Source organism: Aplidium turbinatum, chromosome 3, assembly GCF_918807975.1.
Source record: "Aplidium turbinatum chromosome 3, kaAplTurb1.1, whole genome shotgun sequence".
Lineage (NCBI taxonomy): Eukaryota > Metazoa > Chordata > Ascidiacea > Aplousobranchia > Polyclinidae > Aplidium > Aplidium turbinatum.
This window is the reverse complement of record NC_137474.1, coordinates 45,895,024-45,914,720: the sequence shown is the minus strand read 5'-3', so window position 1 is coordinate 45,914,720 and position 19,697 is coordinate 45,895,024. Positions and strand designations below refer to the sequence as shown.

Here is a 19,697-nt window from a genome sequence, read left to right as displayed (position 1 = left end):
TTTTCATGACAATCACAGAAAATAAAAACATTGTAATAAATTTTACATCGAACATTTTCGATATCACATGACGTCCTCGTCAGAAATAACAATTTAGAATGTCATAATATTATATATACATCTCAATGAACAAAAATATAATAGATATTGTAGCTTAGTTCATTGACATGTATAGATAATATTGTAGTACAATAAATTGTTATTTCTGACGAGAACATCATGTGATATCGAAAATGTTCGATGTAAAATTCATTCAATGTTTTCTTTTCTGTGAATGTTATAAAAATAAATGTAAATATGTTGAATATGGTTGAGTACTCGGCTTTGTATGCCTGTGGTTCAGCAAGACAAACGCTCTAACGAATTTCTATCGTTTTACTCATTTATCAGAAGATTCCATTTCAGTCACCTTCCACACCACAGAGAAAAATACAAAAAACATGCGGAAGCTTGTAATGTAGAAATATTTTTATTTAGTCTAAGTTTACCAAAAATTTGAAATCGTTTTTTAACATACTGAAAGAAATAAACCCAAAAAGATATTTCATTTTCTTGAACGTTTTTAGCATAAACTATTTCACTACTAGTTGGACATTTTACACATTCTTACGTTTTAGCTAAATGTTCAACGTCAACGTAGCGTCAACGCGTGTTGTTGTTATTCATATAATTTATTAATCATCCTGCATGTGATAATACTATTTCATGTGTAGATGACCGAGCTCAATCTTAATCGCAATTCCATCGACGATGATGCGGCTTCCCATTTAGCAGAAGCAATCCCGAAAATAAAAATGTTGAATTTGGGTAAGAGTAAACTCAGCAGCCATGCCATCATTATGATATCACAGCACATTGCTAGCTTGGAACAACAGGTAAGCATTGAATAAATACTACATGGTTTAGTATTTAGTTTGTTTCACCTGACCTTTGATATTCTAGAGCAGCTCTGAACTCCGCTTGACAACAATGTCACAGTACTCTTGTTCATTTAAAGAGAGAAGTGCTTACTAAGAGGGACATCTTTAATTTTGCTGTTTTTCATTTGTTGTATTTTGTTGGCGCCCTGTACTGACCTCCAACCAGGAACACCTAAGGTTTTCCTTATTAGTCCAATAATTAGAACAAATAGACAAAGTGAGTTTGTATAGTTCATGTTGATTCAACGTTCATTTACGTTGTTACAAATCAATGCACTTTTATACTTTCTCTTTATCACATCTTCATAGCTCAGAAACAACCTTCTCAGATGTATAGTTGGGTCGACTTGGGGATCCAAAACCCCAACACTGCGCACTAGTGCCCTAACGCTTGTGTACAGTGCTGCCGAATAATATGCTTCTCCAGTCTGGTGCAACAATTGGGAGATGTTGCCTGAATTGCTGCCTCATAAGCAAGAAGAAGAAAGTAGCTGAGTGGTGAGAGCCCTGGTACGACACTCGAAAGGGCATCGGTTCTACACCACTCAAGAACTTGCGGGTGTGTCTTTGGCAAGATACTTATTGGAATGTCTGAAGGTGGACACGACTATTTGCTTCTTTACCTTCTGGTCCACTTAATGTAAATTATCTACAAACTGGAGTACGCCTGAATATGAAAAAATCATTATGTATAATATTTGTTTGCAGATGGATTTGCTCAACCTCAATTACAGTTCTATCAATGATGATGCGGCTGCTAACTTGGCAGAGGCAATTCCGATGATAAAGAAGATGCACCTGAAGTCATGCGAACTGAGCAGCCATGCTGCAGCTTTGATTGCAAATAAAATTGCAAGTTTAGAGCAGCCGGTGAATATTGAGTAATCATTGTATGAACTTAATGGTTGTTTATTTGTGTTGTACGTATCGTACCTGCAGAAAGGTTTTATCTCATCTAGTATAATAAGCAGAAGTTGGGATACAAATGTGAATGTTATGGATATGACCATTCACAATCACAATAATATGAAGCATACCTTGCTATAGAAGCAATAAATCAACATTTATTGTTATTGTTGCAATCAGACAATGACGTTTGTTAATATACAGTTTGAATAATTCTACTAAAACGTTTGCAGTTAACAATTTCCAGTAAAGTTAAAAAGGAAAAAACAAATTTTCTTAATTTGTGAAAGTGAAATTGTTAACCCGTTTCTTGCCACCCAGCGTTTTGGTTAAAGCAACAAAAAATTATTAATTCGTGCTGCAGTAAAAGCCTCAATACCATTACACTTAAACGTTTCTCTTATATCCCACTATTGTCACCAAATTGCCTCGATGATTCACGGTCATGCTGAGCTAGGCACAGCGACTAAAAAAATTCTTTACACCTTTGAATGGTCATTACGGTTGCACGTTTATTATTGTTGATTTGTATTGACAGCTGGAAATGATAAATCTAGCAGACAGTCTCATTAACATTGAAGCGATTGTTTCCGTAACAAAGGCAATGCACAAGATCAAGAATCTGCAGTTGACCAGTGATGTTTTGATTATCCTGACCCCACGAATCATTTTGGATCAGATTCAATCTCTTCCTCCATCGGTAAATATTTTAATTGCTTTATATCTTCACAAAACATCAGTGTAACATTTTTGTATTTTTATATTTTTAAAAATAAATTGTTGAAGGTATTATGCTACATTGTTGGATTTGCCGAGTGGAGTTTCCATAATAGCGTGCTGCCCAACGTAAATCACATCATACTTCACACAATTTTGAACAATAATTCTTGAAAATTTTAAATTAGTTTGTCATTCCATGTTTAGGTACGTGGTTTGGTTGAATTACAACTTCATCTTCATTACCACGCATATGATGTCATCACCATTACACATATGATGTCATCGCTACTACTATATGATGTCATACTACATCATCACTAATATATGATGTCATTACCATCATTTGTCGGTGTGGTTGAGAAAACTACTTACTTTATTTAATATCGACTGAAAGAGCACATCTCTTTCATTGGGAGAACGCTCTTTTGCTTTCCAAAACCGTTTCGTTATATTTGATGGAAGACATACGACATACAAAAGAACATGAACATGAATGTGTTCGCTTCGGCTTTAGTTTTCATAGAAGCGGCAATGATGGCGATGGAAAACCAGTTTGTCATCCGCATTGTTGCGTACAAGGAGTATTGAAACCGAGTAGCCAATTGTTAGTCACTGATTCCCAGCTTCCATCACACAACGCGTTTTCGGAGTAAAAATTGTAATTAACTGAAGATCATTCAGCCATGTTAAAATGAATTTATTCTTGTATTTTATATTTTAATTTTTTAAACAAGTATCTTGTTTCCACTGCAACAATCCAGGATGAACAGACCATCTGGGATACAATCACATCAACCCAACCGGTGTTTGCTACTGTGAACAACATGAAGTTGACTGACAAAATCATTTTTGAAGTGCTGTTTATTGTGAGTTGAGTTTTAGTTTTATAAATTTGAAAATATCTCTTTGAATGTAAAAGCACCATCTTTGTCAGTTACCAACGAAATGAAGAAAGGTTTAAGACTGCCGAGACGTGGTTTCTCAGAAGAATGTTTATTAGGCAATTGAGTAATATGTCTTCTCTAAAGTTTTATCTCAGGCGGTGCATATTCTATGTATTATGTTTGCAAGTGGTAAAGTGCTTAGAAAATAAACTATCATACTGCACTTACATATCTGTGTTTAATTGCTCATATAATAATGTGCTCTGTAGTCCCGCTACATGGCTATGCTGAAACTGTACACTCAACGTGCTGAAATAAAAGGATATCTGCAACAGACACAGTACATTATTCCATTCACGCAGTCATTACTAATACTGTATTATTTCTACATCTTATACAGCTTCTTGAAGAAATTTTGCAGAGTTCAGATGATGAACTACACCAGTATTATCCTGTATCGGAATTATTTAAAGTTTTGACTCTCTTGGCTAACAATGACAAATATAACACAATTATTATGAAGAATAACATTCTTCGCATTTTATTGAAGATGATGAACAGTGAGTTGATGTTTTGTGTTGTTTTGTAAACGTTAGATTCTTTAAATTACCCCCCTTGATTTTCAGCTCCCTTGATAGTCAGTCGTACTGACTGATAAAACGTTGAAATAAAACCTAGTTATCATTTCAACATCTCGTGATAACTTAGACTGCAGCAACCGCAAGAAGGCAAGAAATTAATTAGAATTATGTGAACAGTCCCGTTTTGAATTCTTCAATTTAAGATAACTGTTTTAGAATTACTTTGAGCTTTCCCAGTTAAATTAAAACTCTTAGAAACTTTTGACACTTACCAGTTGAGAAATGTAAAAAATTTACTAAAATTTAAACTAAACGTAAATATTTTGCTGAAATCAAGTTGGTTTTGCAAAAGTTTGTTTACATAAAATTCGCCAAAACAGAAATTGGATACAAAGGTTGGCGCATCTGGCGTTTTTTTGTATACCAGTTTGTTATTCTACATTCTTCAAACGAGACTGACAAAGAATGTGGAACAACAAACTGGTACACAAAAACACACGACCAACTAGAGCAGTAAGAAAATGGGGAGGCTGTCGTTCAGCAATGGGCTATCACAGGATAAAAATGATAATAAAATTAGGGTAATAACCCAAGGATGCTATATTTAACAAATTTTAAATTATTAGCCAGTTTAAAATGTCACAATTTTCCTTGTAAACTTCTTGCCGCTTTCTTTTAAAACGTTTAAATGGATGAAGTGACAGACATTATTATTCACAAGCATAGAATTAACCTTTCAAACTCCACCATAGCTTACTTACGGCACAAACCTTCATTTATTTGGCATGATAGGTATCTAAATAATTTGGTTTAAAATGAAAAAGATATTTTTGTTGATCAAGTTTTGTTGAGACGATGGCAAATCATTGCATGTCATTGATTGTGCTGAATTGTCTTTTGGCTATACTTTGCCGCCGCTGCTGTGTGTAATACCATTTATTTTTGTAACATTCTTGTCTAAGAGAAACGAATATTAGACTTGTTAAAACTATAGATAAAGATTGAAAGTTGAATTTACGAGCTGAACAACGCACTTTAGCTTCACTACACAAAACGAGAGCAATACTTTCGTATTTAATTAGGGTTATTATCACTTGGCCTAAGCCTATAACTGTCTATCAGTGAATCGTAACAAGATGATAAAGATTAATGAAATGATACTGTTTACTTCACAAATCAACTTTGATCAATCCACCTTGTGCTTCAAGGTAATGCAGAACACCAACTTGTCGCAGTGAAGGCTCTTTTGCCACTTGCCCTTATTGATGACAACGCAAAAAAGATAGCGACATTTGAAAATGAAGAAATCATGGAACTACTTGAAAGCTTTTCTGAATCAGATTCTAAGTAAGTTTTATAACATTTATCTGAGAAAGAGCTCTAGGGAAGAAAATGTTACAATTTTTCTGACCCTACATTCATGTTAATAGCAATCGTTAAAAGTATTTTCAATAAGTATCAGTTGACCGTTTTGTTCTGAGCATTTTCAAATAATTTATTGAAACATTAAACTCCTGTCTCCCCTTAAAATATAACACCAAGCAAAATCTATTATTCTCAAACTTTAACTCGTTGTGTTCTGAATCTTCATAAAAGCTTTTTGTCCTCTCGCTCGTTTCACGGAATGATGACTTTCAAACGTGAGGATTGTTATTTTAGCTTGTTTATAAGAAGGCTCGGTTTAATTTTCTCTAAACAAACATTCTGTTTTTTTAATGGTCCCAAACTTCTGATATAAACTTACTCATGGAATCATGCACGACCAAGTTCATGACCAAAGTCTATTGCACAAAACATTCTATCAGGAAAATAGTTCGTAAGTGCACGAAAAACATAATAACAACTGAAAGATTCCAACTTCTGAGGATGTAACGCTTATTGTGGTTTGTAATTGAAACCTTCCAGAAGTAACAACACATTTCCTTTAGTGACTAGTGTAAGCTAAACGATCAGTAACTTCAATATCGTGTAATGTCCACAGAGCTTTACAAGTGGCAGCTAACAGAGTGATTGTCGTCATCAATCCAACAGGGCAGAAACCTCAGGTGAATATATCTTTAAAATCTTCTTTGAAAACACAACAAAAAACTTTGCACTGTTGTTTACACTGTACACTGTTACACTGTACACTGTCATAACTTATTTTCATAATGTTCCTTCTCCTGTTGAGGGTTGTAAACTATGATTAGCGTTTTTGCTAACATATAAACAAAGATTAAAATGCTTGAAAAGAAGCTAAACTAATAAAAGCTCACTAGTTTCAGTGAAGACAAGCTTCATCATCATCAGGTTCTTTCTACTCGTCGAAGGTTGGAGGCAATGAAGCGCCAAGTTTCTCTGTTATGAGCTTTTTCTATTGCAGTTTTGTAATCAAATCCTGTCCAGTTTTTAATATCATTAGTCCAAACTCTTGGTAGTCTGCCCCTTTTTCGTTATCCATTCATTTTTTCTTCTAATATTTGTCTTTCCATAGAATTGTTTCAAATCCTGTGGCCAAAATATTTCAATTTTTTTTGTTTAGATTGTTTCCATGTTGGTTTGCATTCAAAATAGTACATCTTCGTTGGTGATTTTATCCTTCCATGAAATTTTAAGCATTCTTCTATAAATCCACTTTAAGCATTCATTCTTAACTATTCTTTTATAATTCAAATGCCTCAAGTCGTTTTGCCATTTGTGATGATAGTGTCCATGATTCTGCATTGTAAAGTAACGTAGACCAGAATCCAGATATAGCATTTCATAATTCGTTTTCGAGTGTTGATGTTAATTTTGCGTGTTGTTAATGTCTTTTTTATTTTACGAAGTTGTTTCTTGCTATTTCTATTCGTCTCAATATTTCCTTATCGCGTCTGTCATTTATCGTGTGTCCCAGATAGGTAAAGCTTTTGACTTGTGCGACCAGCATTCTGTCCTTTGTAATATTTAAACTTGGTACATTTTCTTTTCTTGTTATGATCACCGTTTTCGTCTTTTTTGTGTTAATTTTCATGTTATACTGGTCTCTTATATTGTTTGCTTTTTCTATAACCTTTTGAAAAACTTCTGCTGATTCAGCCAATAAAGCAGTGTCATCGGCATACCGCAGGTTGGATATGTTCTTACCTCCTATGATGATACTCTCTATGTCATCAACCTGTTTGATGATCTCTCCAGTATGCCGTTTGAAGAGACATAGGGATACATGTAGTATACAACTATACATCCCAGACGAACTCTACGTTTTATGTCAATTGCACCAGACAGACCACCTTCCGTCTGAATACAAGCTGTTAAGTTCAATATAGTTTCGCAATAAGTCGCAGATCTTTTCCATTTATACCTATATCAGCCAAACATTGCATCAATTTTTCGTGTTTAACTCGGTCAAAGGCCTTTTCATAGTCTATAAAGCATGTATAAACATCTTTATTTATTTGGCTGTAACGTTCACATATAGTTCTCATTCTAAAAATTCCCTCCCATGTTTCTTTTCCAGACATAAAACCACTTTGAGACAAAAACCACCTCAAGACAAAATTAAAAAGTTACAAAATTCTTGAACTTAAGTACATGTGTTCAGCAAGGCATGTTGCAAACAAGAATTTTCATACTGCTACATGATGATTGTCCGGAGCAGGTTGAATGGTTGCAACGCATTCGGTTTTTAGTTAAACGCTAATCAAGAACCAACTTAACTGTTTATTTTTCTATTGATCAATTTTATTTTGTACCTTCTAGTCAAGCAAGGATGGTCATATCATGATTAGCTACCAGAGGGATAGCCAAGATATCATGCTAAAGGTAAGCGTGTGTAAAGTGATTGCTTTGTTCTATTATGGACTAAATTTTAAAATATTTTTCCTCGTGCAAATTCTAATTGTGTTATTGCTTTACTCACTACAGTTAGGTTTAAAAAAAAAGATCTTGCATAATTATTTTAACATGTTTTTTGTTGTATACTTTTTCTTAAATGCTTTGAGAGAGAGAAACAGAGAGGAAGAGAGATAGAAGGAGAGAGAGACAGAGAGAGAAAGAAAGCGAGAAAGACAGAAAGAGAGAGCGACAGAAAGAGGGAGAAGGAAAGGGAAAAATCACTTATCATTCGATAAGCATTGAGTAATTTCTCTTCACAGAGGCACCGACTTTGCAGATATTTTTGCTTTTGATTTATTTGGATTTTCTGTTTTTGTTTTATTTCAACTCTACTGACCTTATTCGATCTAATAGACCATTTATTTTGCAGAGAACAACAAAAATGTTTTTCATAATAATTGTTAAATTCAAAGTTTACAAAAATAAATCACAACATTATTAAATTCAAGGTTTGACTAAAGCATTTGTTTGTCAGGTCAAAGATAAACTAAAAGAAAGAAACCTCGATGTTTGGATGGATGTTGAAAAAATGGAAGGAAGCATTTTAGATCGCATGGCTGAAGCTGTCGAGGATGCTTCTGTTGTGTTGATGGGTGTATCACAGAAGTACAGAGACAGTCATAACTGTCGGTGAGTGGCTTTGCGTTGAGAGCAAAGATTATTTAGTTTATTCCTGTGAATTTTGTTACTTTCTTCGTTAGCCACACGTTTTTGTCCAGCTGGAACGGTCCTCCCTTGAAGACCCATTTCTAGTCACCCACCCGTTTTATCAGTGTGTTTTAGTGTAGTAGGGATTGCCAACAATCTCTCTACATATACTTATTTTTTTTACGGCATTATGTCTAGATTCAATAAAAGTTAAGTAATATGCTTGGAAGACGAAGGTGGTCGTTGTCTCCATGGCAATGGTAACCACATTACTGCTACAAGGCACCTCAACTTTGTTCTCACATTGAAGGATGCATAAGCCTTGATGGTTCGATAGGTGAAAGTTAGATTTAACTTGACGTTGATGATGTAACCTGCCAATCTGTTCCCCACTCAAGCAAAGGAAAGTTGAGCCTTCGATTTGGAGGAGGCTGAGTGGAAACGTCCGACGCAGGAGCAGAAATTGTTGAGAAGTAACTTCGGATGTCTTTGCGAAGACATTTCGATAAGGCGACGATTAGCGTCACTATCGCCCGGTCGAGGGCATCTTTTGCAGTATGACGTGACATATTCATCCGTCTATAGTCTTTTGTTCTTTTAGCTTAATTAGCATAGGGTCACCTTGCTCAAAAACAGTACTTGCACTGCATCGAACCTATTAACTTTCAATTACGACATATTCACTTTTATTTAGTCTGGAAGGAAAATATACAGACAAACTGAAGAAACCTATCATCCCTATCATGCTTCAAGACAACTATAAGGGAGATGGGTGGCTTGGTAAGCATACCGACTTTACGAAATGACGGTTAGAGTGATGTGTTGCTTCATACTACGTCAGAAGCTCGTTTCATACTCACAACTAAATAGACATTTTCATTACAAATATTGAATTAAATAATTCAACTTTTCTAAAACATTGTTGTAGAAATGACATTATCTATAATAAATTGAATGACCAGTTTTTCGGAAAATATTGCAAAACTATGGCTAATAGTTCATCACACTCAATGCTAAAAAAACTATGCTTTTTATTCTTATTCAAAATGCAGAAAAGTAGTTTGCAGAACAGGTTTTATAAAATACAGTAAATTCTATAAATCACATTTTCATATAATATCTTTGATGAAATTGTATTCATCAACATCACAGCATTAGTAACCATTTTGAAGCATCTCGCTTTTTCGTTTAAACCTTTCTTGGGTATAAAATTCCGGTTAGATGGAAACCAATGTCAGGAATAAAAATTTGGTTTATTTTGGAAGTTTTTGTTCCTCCTGATTGATGAATAGCCTGCAGTGTTGTTTGATGAGCACTTCCAACAACTGCTAATCTAAAGTAAAGCCTATCCATTAAAATGCGGTATCAGTTGACATAATATAATGATGCTCACATTTAATTCGTCTATTCTCTCAATAAAGTAGCTTCGGTTACTAGTTCCGGTTTAGTTATGTAACCCACCGAATGAAAGATCGACGCTGGGTCAAGTACCACGGAGTTCAGTTGAGTTGGGCATGTTATCGAAAAATTTCCAGTCAGCATCATCTAGTGGATGAATTGTTGCAAGTAGAGACCTCACGATGTGCCTGTGGTTCAACTCGAAGTGATGACGCGGATGACAATTCCTTTTGAAGCATACAAAGAAACTGGAAAAAAACAGGCTTCACAAAAATGCTTTTTATTTCTAGTATGAATATTGCTTTTGCCAATTATAGTTTGTTTAACCATTCTTTTTAAACATGACAACCCAGTGTAGTGTTAACTGATGTGGACAGCCTATTACTTATTCACTTCATCATTTTTCTTCTGTACTGTAACTTTGTATACAGCCGCGCACATTCGCACAACTTTTAATGAAATATGTTTTAAGTTTGCCATTATTGTAGAATCTAGTTTGCTTATCATTTGTATGTGTAGACACTTTGAGAACCAAAGAGAGCAAAAAGAAATATAAATATACCCTATTAACTTACAGGACTTCTGGTGGGAGACAAGCTCTATTATGATTTAAGCGACGATGAAAAGTTTGACAAGAACTTTCCTGACCTTCTCAATGTTTTGTTGGAAAAGAAATATTAAGTTATTATTCAAACCGCTTATGTTGGATAAGGTGAGTTATATACAAATTGCATCCTAGCTGAGGAATTTTCGCTAACATCGCTAAAACCTAACAGAGCTTGACAGATATCAGCGTCTACTTTATTGCTCATTGGATTGGGTGCGATTATGACTGGATTTTACTAAATGCAATTAACATGCCCCGTATTGGTTGATTGGATAGGCAAACTACATCAGATTGACATGATATTGGCAAACCAAAACGTATAGCATATACCAGCGCACAGGTGAAATGGACAATGAGGTAAAACCTTGTAAACTTAATGCATATGTACAATTGTGTGGGTGGTAACTGATCACCACAAATCATAATAATTTCAAACACAATTTTGTTGGTGCTGTGCTGCTACCAAATGATTTGAGAAAGTTAATCTTATCACAACTTATCAATAAATCATGTTTCCAGAAAAATCCACCTTGACCGCATGACTTAGATATTTCGTCCACGTCCTGAAGGTTGATGATTCGAATCCGATGGAAAACACATCGATGTTTGTTGGCAATGATTCAACGACTTTTCAAAAAGAGGATCAACTCTACCGATGACTAATTAGTTTTCACTGCTTCCATTATGTTGCATAGTACGCTATTCTGCTGTGTATATTTGGTATTATTTCTGCACGATTGTACTGTTTCTTGCCACGACAATATGGATACTGTGGCGCCCGAGAGCTCTGACGTAACCCACGTCACATACTGACGTCATGTGGAATTAGTAGTGGGAGAGGATTGTTAGGAGCCCCAAACAGTTTCCAGTGGCGCTATTTTCCGCTGGCGCTAGAGAGCAGGATATTACGTATTTCCGGTCGGTTTTCGGTTTGATCAAAATTTTATAGGGGATTTTTTAAGGGGAATTTTTTTATGAATAATTATACAGTTTAAACCTGACATTTGAGTTAACATATAAAATTAATTTCAAGATAATAATAACTCAAATTTATAATATTATGATGAATAGTTTTGTTAAAAATTATGATAATGTTTAGTTTAAAGTACCTTATCAATACTTAATTAATTCTGCTTGTGATTTAATGTGACTTATTCTTAGCTTAGTTGTTGGTTTGTAGTTCAAACACACGTTTTAATTTTTTCACATTAAAACAATCTTATTTTTTCACAATTAAAACAATCTAAAACAAAACATGTGAGGCGGAAGAAACGTGCAAGTACAAGCCATTAGTATGTATATAACAAGGTGACGTCTAAATTGAATCGATAACACTGTATACACTGAAAACAAGAACTGGGTCGGATCCCCTTCGCACGGCGCGAGCGCTAGCAGTCCCTCTGTCCTGGAAGAGCGGCTGGTCGGCTCTGACGGTCGGTCGAAGCAGAGGTCTCGTGCGGCGGAGGTCCGGCTACGATGAGACTATTCTGTGCAACAAAAAATGCGGTTAGTGAGGGCGATAACAATCATACACAAGAAATGTGGAGGGCTACATTTACAACGCTTACAATTAGATTACAATTACAACAAGGTTACAATTACAACAAGGTTACAACTACAACGAGGTTACAATTACAACTACAAGGTTACACTTACAACGAGAGGTACCATCATAGACAATGAGAAGCACAGTCTACACGCTACGCAATGACGATCCAGTCACTACGGTTATTATAGGTTATACTGCAGAAACAGATAGTGTCTAAATGCAGTACGCGAAGCTTAAATTGTAAAAAATGATGCAGCATGTCAGGGGACACAGAGCGCACTCTCTCTACGAAACGGAGGGGCAGTCCGAACAACGGCCGTGCGAAGCAATCGCACGAACTACCCCAACCCGCGGCGCGAGAGCAAAGCGTCATGACAGCAGGACGGGAATTCTATCTGAACGGTGAAGGTGAAAAAAAACTGGGAAGGTGAAGAAAACGGACAAACGTATACATGAAACCAGACCGGGACTGTAGTGCCAGCAGACGACCAAGGGAAGCGACGAGGCTTGAAGTGCCTAGCCTCACGACAACCTGCAAACATAGAAACTGAAAGATAGATATACTGAAAGCATGATGGCTATGCGAAACGGCTGAACGTGGAACCGGTCCAACAGGGCAGGAAGCGGTGGACAGATGAATGCGAGCAGCTGTGACGAAACAAGGCCGGTAGGGCAGAAAGCGACGGGCAAGCTAGTCGCAAGCAACATGTCGGCTTATATCTATGACAGCTAGGCAACAAAAGCAGGACAATACCTATAGAGCAGAAAGCGACGGGCAAGCTAGTCGCAAGCAACATGTCGGCTTATATCTATGACAGCTAGGCAACAAAAGCAGGACAATGCCTATAGAGCAGAAAGCGACGGGCAAGCTAGTCGCAAGCAACATGTCGGCTTATATCTATGACAGCTAGGCAACAAAAGCAGGACAATACCTATAGAGCAGAAAGCGACGGGCAAGTTAGTCGCAAGCAACATGTCGGCTTATATCTAGGACAACTGAGTAACGGAAGCAGTGGCAGAACAAGGCCAAAAAGGCAGAAAGCGACGGGCAAGCTAGTCGCAAGCAACATGTCGGCTTATATCTATGACAGCTAGGCAACAAAAGCAGGACAATGCCTATAGAGCAGAAAGCGACGGGCAAGCTAGTCGCAAGCAACATGTCGGCTTATATCTATGACAGCTAGGCAACAAAAGCAGGACAATACCTATAGAGCAGAAAGCGACGGGCAAGCTAGCCGCAAGCAGCATGTCGACTTATATCTATGATACCACCTTAACAAGCAAGTTCCTAACAACAGTGACTACAAAGATAAACAACAAGGCAATACGGGAACAAAGCAACGGTGAACAGACAAGGATTCAAACAAGTACTATATACAGGAAGTGTGCTGCGTCGCACGCCTATATGGGGAAGGCGCAGCTCCTAAAGACAACTACAGAGCAGGGAACTGCTAAACGAGGGAGTGATTAACTGAGGAAATGTATGCAGTTTCAAGTCTTACCCAGGACTAAGAGGTGGTTGAGAGCTACTGTAATTAATTCGATAACTGCATGCAAGAACGGCGGCTAAGCTAACTAAGGAAAGGTGGAATGGATGGATGGATGCAGTTTTACGTCGTACCCAGGACGGCGAACAAAACAGTGAATGTGCAACAAAGCCTAAGATACCTACAGGCACCACAGTCCAGACGGGGGCGAAACACATTGTCATCGCTGCTGTCAAGACGCCCCGGTCGCGAGCTACGAGTGAGGCAACGACCAAGGACGACAACGGCGAGGGAGATAAAAAAGCTTACGGCTACTACGATAATGTAAAAAGAATATTCAACTATCATTAATCAGTGTCACTTAACTTGAGTTCCACGGTGTCATCGTTGAAGGAGCGTCAGATGAAAGGCATCGTACAATACTCCACAGGAAAGTAATCCAATATAATCCAATGTACAGTAATTTTCACGCTAATCCAATATCACGTCAGAAAAATCACGTCGGGGTCACCATAAATAGGTGAACGCGACGGGATGTCACATGGTTTTCTTTGTAGATGCTAAAAATTTTATACTGGTAGTTTTATGAAGCATATTACTTAAAGTGATTTATATTGTCTCCCTGCTACAACTGAAATTTAATTTCACATTCATTCTTAGCGATTTAAAGATCACTTATGTATATTCTTCCTATTCCATAAGTACAATTCATCTCTAAAGATAATGATTACCTATAACTTACTATTTTGAAGTAACAACACAATATTTTTTGAATCGTGGTAAATTGTATTGCATAAATCAGTTTTAATGCTGTTTTATTAAAAACGTATTATTGGTAGGCTACATATGCGTTGCATTTTGCAAACTCCAGAACCACTGTACAAGATTGTTTAAGAAACAGAGGAAGTCACGAAGTTGCATTGTTTTGATGAAATGCTTTGACGGGTAAAAATTTTGTAGTATTGACGTAAATTTACCATTCAAGGGTTGGTAGTTTATAACACAAAATTCACTTTATTTATAGCTTAAGATTCACTTTAGTTTCCTTGTTGACTTGCATAAGTAACTAATCAATGTTGTTTTATGAGCTTTCATAACAGGTTGCTGTTTCGTTAGGGTTCTTCAGTTTTATATAGCTCAGTGCTTAAACTGTTTTGTAATTATACCTAACCTAATATGTAACCTCTAACAGATATACTAAACTGTTTTATCACATTGAAAGATGTTTTCTAGTAACCCATTGTTTTGCACGTTCTGTATGCCTCTAACTTTATGTAATGATTTTTCCACATCTACTTATAACCTAATTTCAGTGAGGTAGGGTATGTTTAAACCAACAACTTTCTATGAGTATTAATCCACAACTAAATTTTTTCACTTCAACTCATTGCTGAGTGAAAGCACACAAGCAGGCCTTGGAAACGAAAACTATTTTATACCTGTCCTGATACATTGTCTTGTATTGCATCCAAACTACAAAATATATGTGTTACACTGATTGATTTGTATAAAAACGAACCCAAATTGCCTTAAGTCCTATCAAATTCGCCTAACGAAGTGTATCATACAACTTAATCACTTCCCTTAATTGGATGACACCCTCTAAACTGCTAACACCTCCGGTTTGAATAGCTTAGGCTCCTGCTATAGCACATAATTTAATGATCACGAGTTTTCACAGTCGAAGTATGGCTTAAACGTCTTTGTTTTATCATAGTCAAAACATTTTTTAAATGAAATTGCAATAAACTGTTTTATGTTGTTTAAAACAGACCTTAGGTGGGTCATGCGTGCTGAGTACTAAGTTAAGGTGTTGATCTTAAGAACCAAATGAATGAACTAGCGTCCGCATGGGGTCGAATCCCACATATAGTATTTTGATTTTGGGTTATTTTTTAACGACTAATTCGATTTATTTTGTTTCTTAACATCACTTCAGTTGCTTGTACACACGGTTGTATTTTTTCTCAGTCATAACAAGATTCCTTTTTTACATAAAAACATAGAAATCTAAAAATTTCCAATAAGTCACCTTTTGTTTGCTTAGATTTCAACATAAATAGATGAAAAATCTCTTTGCCTTTGATCTATTTTACTACTTTCTGACAAACAATCAGGTTTTGGCAACACTTTTGCAACAACTTATTAGGTTTTTACGTGTGTTCTAGCTACAATCTACTTATCATGAGTTTACTTATAATAAAAATGGCGCATAAGAATAAAGAAACTCAACTTAGAATGGTGTAACCTTCGTGATTTGCGATAAGTTTGTGCCTACAAAATGTCAATTTTGAAACTAAACCAATGTTAAACAAATATTACGATAACATTTTACTTGTTTGTATACAGCAATACCAAAAGTAGTAATTATTTCCAACCATATAACACCACCCATTCGTTTAGAATCGACATAACCCCATTTTTTGACAAGTCTGAACACGATTTATATGAAATTAGCGGTTTATTTTAAATCGATCACAATATCGTTTCAAATTGATTTTGTGGCAATTAAGGTTTTATTTTAGTTTTCGGTAAATGTTTATTTATTTACATGATGTAAAGGTACGATTTTTTTTTCATTTCACTGTGTTATTGCTTGGTAAATTTTTGTTAATATCTCAGCCTTTTGTGTAACTTTAAGTGTTTTGTATGATCTAAACAAAAATCAAGCAATATGATACATTTCATGGTAACTTTTGAACAGGTCTAAACCGGTTTTGATAAAAATATGCTTGAAAACACATGATGATGCTTTATTAAATGACCCACGTATATCAACCACGAACCAAACCAGTTGCAATAATTTTGTTTCACAACATCAAAAAACTTTGTGTTCGTAGATTTTAATAATTGTTTGGTCTGTAATCGACTTTACCGGTTTGTTTACCACCAACTTATGTTTAAACATAAGAAAGTTACTTGAACACTCTACTTGTTACATGGTACCATAGCATTTACGCGTGATGATTACTTTTAACAACTGCAAACCAATAACACCAATTTATTCTACAGATCCATTAAGTAAAGATTTGTTTATCATTATCCGGAACTATTTCTATTGTCTTTTCACCATTTACCATCGAATCAGTTCCTCAGACTTTCTTTTGTCGTATGTTGTGTAATGTTTAATTCTTAAAAATATGTTATTTGAACAATTTTCCGCTTTTATGCTTATCCTCATCTCAAATAGGTTGCTTGTGAGGACTGCATATTTTAATTGTTTCCATATTTTAGTAAACATTTCCATGTTTCATTTAACTCTTTTATCTTGTTCCTACATCTAAATTTATTGTTTGGTTCCTCTTGAACTGTCTTTTGCTCACATGTTCCTGGTGTTTCATCTTTATTACCTTATCTCACTTAGAATACACTGGTTTGTGGTTAGTCTATATAATACTGACGTATACACTTTGTACTAGCTTTTACTTCCAAACAGTAGATTCATCCTCTTTATCTTCACTTAATCTTACAGTACAACTGCTTTAATTTCTTCCAAACACCTCTTCTTTGGTATTTCTCTGATCATATTGGATCAAAACTTAATAAGTTTACCAACTAGTTTTTCTGTCTTTACATATCCATCGTATTTTACCACCACTCGTATGTTTTTTTCACAGATATTAATCCAAAGGTAAAGATTTAATTTTGTGTAACATTTTCAAAATAACCTCAAACGATTATTTAAGACATGTATAAAATATCATAAAATTATCTTTCAACCTAAAACAAGAAAAAAAAATGTATATCTATGCAATACTTTTCAGTAAACACAGATGCAAAATTGTTAAATCACTCAGTTTTGATGATCACTGTCTGTTACACAATAACAATCTATCTTTTGCTTGAGAAAAACGTTTTTTATTTTAGATAAGTCACACATCTGTACACACCTTTCCACACTGATTGTCTACCAAAGTGGTGCTCCTTCCACAACACTTACTCGAGATGTTTGTGGTGATGTATATACTTGTATTTAATATGATTAGGTTATGCTAACTGCAAGCTATCAAACAAATTCTAAGACAATGTAAAACTTTCACCAAAGCGTATTTGCAGAAAAACATATTATAACTAGATTTTCCTATAAAATTATATCTTTCTATTATATTCTTATTATATATATATATACCATATTATATCTATAAAAATTATATATAATATATAAAGTATTTTTCTATATAGTATATTCTAGTTTTTCTTGACAAATGCGCTTTGGTGAAAGTTTTACATTGTCTTAGAATTTGTTTGATAGCTTGCAATTATGTATCTGTTTCATTTCTGTATTAATTTTGAATTATGCAATTCAATGTTATTAAGTTGTTATCGATTGTCTGTCTATGGTTTTTAAAAAGTACCTCTCTACCAAAGCTATACAAACTTTTAATTGCACAAACCAACAACCAAAAATATTTTTAACAAACTACAAACTTTCAGTTTGTATGATTGATAAATCAAAAAAAAAACATTAACTAACGAGGTGCAAACTTTATGTTCCATAATTTACAACTGAAAATTAGTTTTAACAAACGTTTAAGTTCCATAATTTACAACTTAAAGAATAGTTTTAACAAACTACAAACTTATAAGTTCCATAACTTACAAACTGAACATAAAAAAATAGTTTTAACAAATTGTAATCTGAAAGTTTACCTCTGAAAACATACACATGAAAAATTATGTTAAGTCACAAACTTAAGTTTTCTTTTACAAACTTAAAAAATATTTTCAACAAATTGCAATTTTATTTTTACAAGCTTAAGAAACTACAACAAAATATCACAAGTTTCTGTTGCATAACTTGTAACGTTGACATCTGTGTTTGGAGGTTTGTTTGTGTGTTTTTATCAGCAGGTGTCATTACGTGTTGCAAAATTTGAGCTCTCATTCTGCAGGTTTGTATTTTTTCATGCTTGTCTTATAAATTTGTGATGTAGATTGTGCTAGGTTTGTTAATTTTTTTTCAGTCCTCCGATTGTAGAAGTATATGTTGCAACAATTTGTTCTATAGCTGTTCATTTGGGTGATCTCACTGTATAAAAGAAATGTTGATTGTTTAGCTGGTATTAGCATCATCTAAAATAAAAATGTAAAATTTATTCCTGCATGATAAACCTAAAGTTACGTTGTTTTAACCAAGCCATTATTCTTACAATCTTTAAGCGATACTATATCAACAAAAATAATTTCCAGATTAGTTACATTTATCAAAATTACTATCAATGATAACCTAAAACCACTGTTTTAGCGAAACGTAGACCTAAAGAAATAAAGGTTTACCAAAACCAACATAAACCGAAACGAAGATTAACCAAAATGGAGATGCCAAAATGCATTATTATTCAGCTTTTGAACAAGACATAGATTATAATATATATAACTAACTAATAAGCGACTAAGCACCCCTTTGACCATTTACTTTACAATAAACTAAAAGCAAGCCACTGATTAAAAGAATCAAAGTATAACGAAATTAACTAATCCATACAAGCCAAAAAACAGTGCAACCTCATTGATTTACCGAAATATCAGATTCACCAAGAACAAAACCCAGCATTTGGAAAGATCTGGAATCGAGCCAGTAGACCTATCCACCAGAATCAATAGTGAAAACTCTATTCCTGCAAGCAAACAGCTTTACGAAAAAACATGGCTACACCCAAACCGACAAAAATTAACAAAACTTTAATAAAATAAACTTAATTAAATCCTACATATTAACAAAACATACAGACACATACAGAACATATACAAAGCATATACATACAGACAGTTTGCTAACTTACACGCGATCAGCCCGCACGACATATTGTACGAGAAGAAAAACAAACATACGTTGACATATGTTATTCAAATCGTCATGCTCTATATGCCTAAAACCAAAAGATCTGCAGTTTAAATCAACAACACTACATTAGTTAATATTTTGTGAGATTGATATTTTTATGTTGGTTGAGCAAGAAGCATAAATAACGTTAATAAACCTTTATGACCTTCAAGTACATTTTGGTATATTTAGGACTTGTATTGTAGACAATTATGAACACCTACAAGATTAAAACGATTACGCGATTAAAGCATTCAATGTGCAGCATCATGAAACAGAAGCGATGACACAAAGGTATCCTGTAACGATAAATAACCG

The 19,697-nt window shown here is 34.8% G+C and overlaps 1 protein-coding gene across 1 annotated transcript; it reads left to right on the top strand.

Moving 5' to 3' along the window:
• The first annotated feature begins 7,758 nt into the window (after positions 1-7,758).
• On the top strand, positions 7,759-11,465 carry LOC145765922 (uncharacterized). Its single transcript, XM_082577585.1, has 5 exons — positions 7,759-7,794; positions 8,342-8,496; positions 9,209-9,294; positions 10,490-10,624; positions 11,039-11,465. Exons 1-4 carry the CDS (start codon positions 7,786-7,788, stop codon positions 10,591-10,593), a joined length of 354 nt encoding a protein of 117 aa, XP_082433711.1. The 5' UTR covers positions 7,759-7,785; the 3' UTR covers positions 10,594-10,624; positions 11,039-11,465.
• The last annotated feature ends 8,232 nt before the right edge of the window (positions 11,466-19,697 follow it).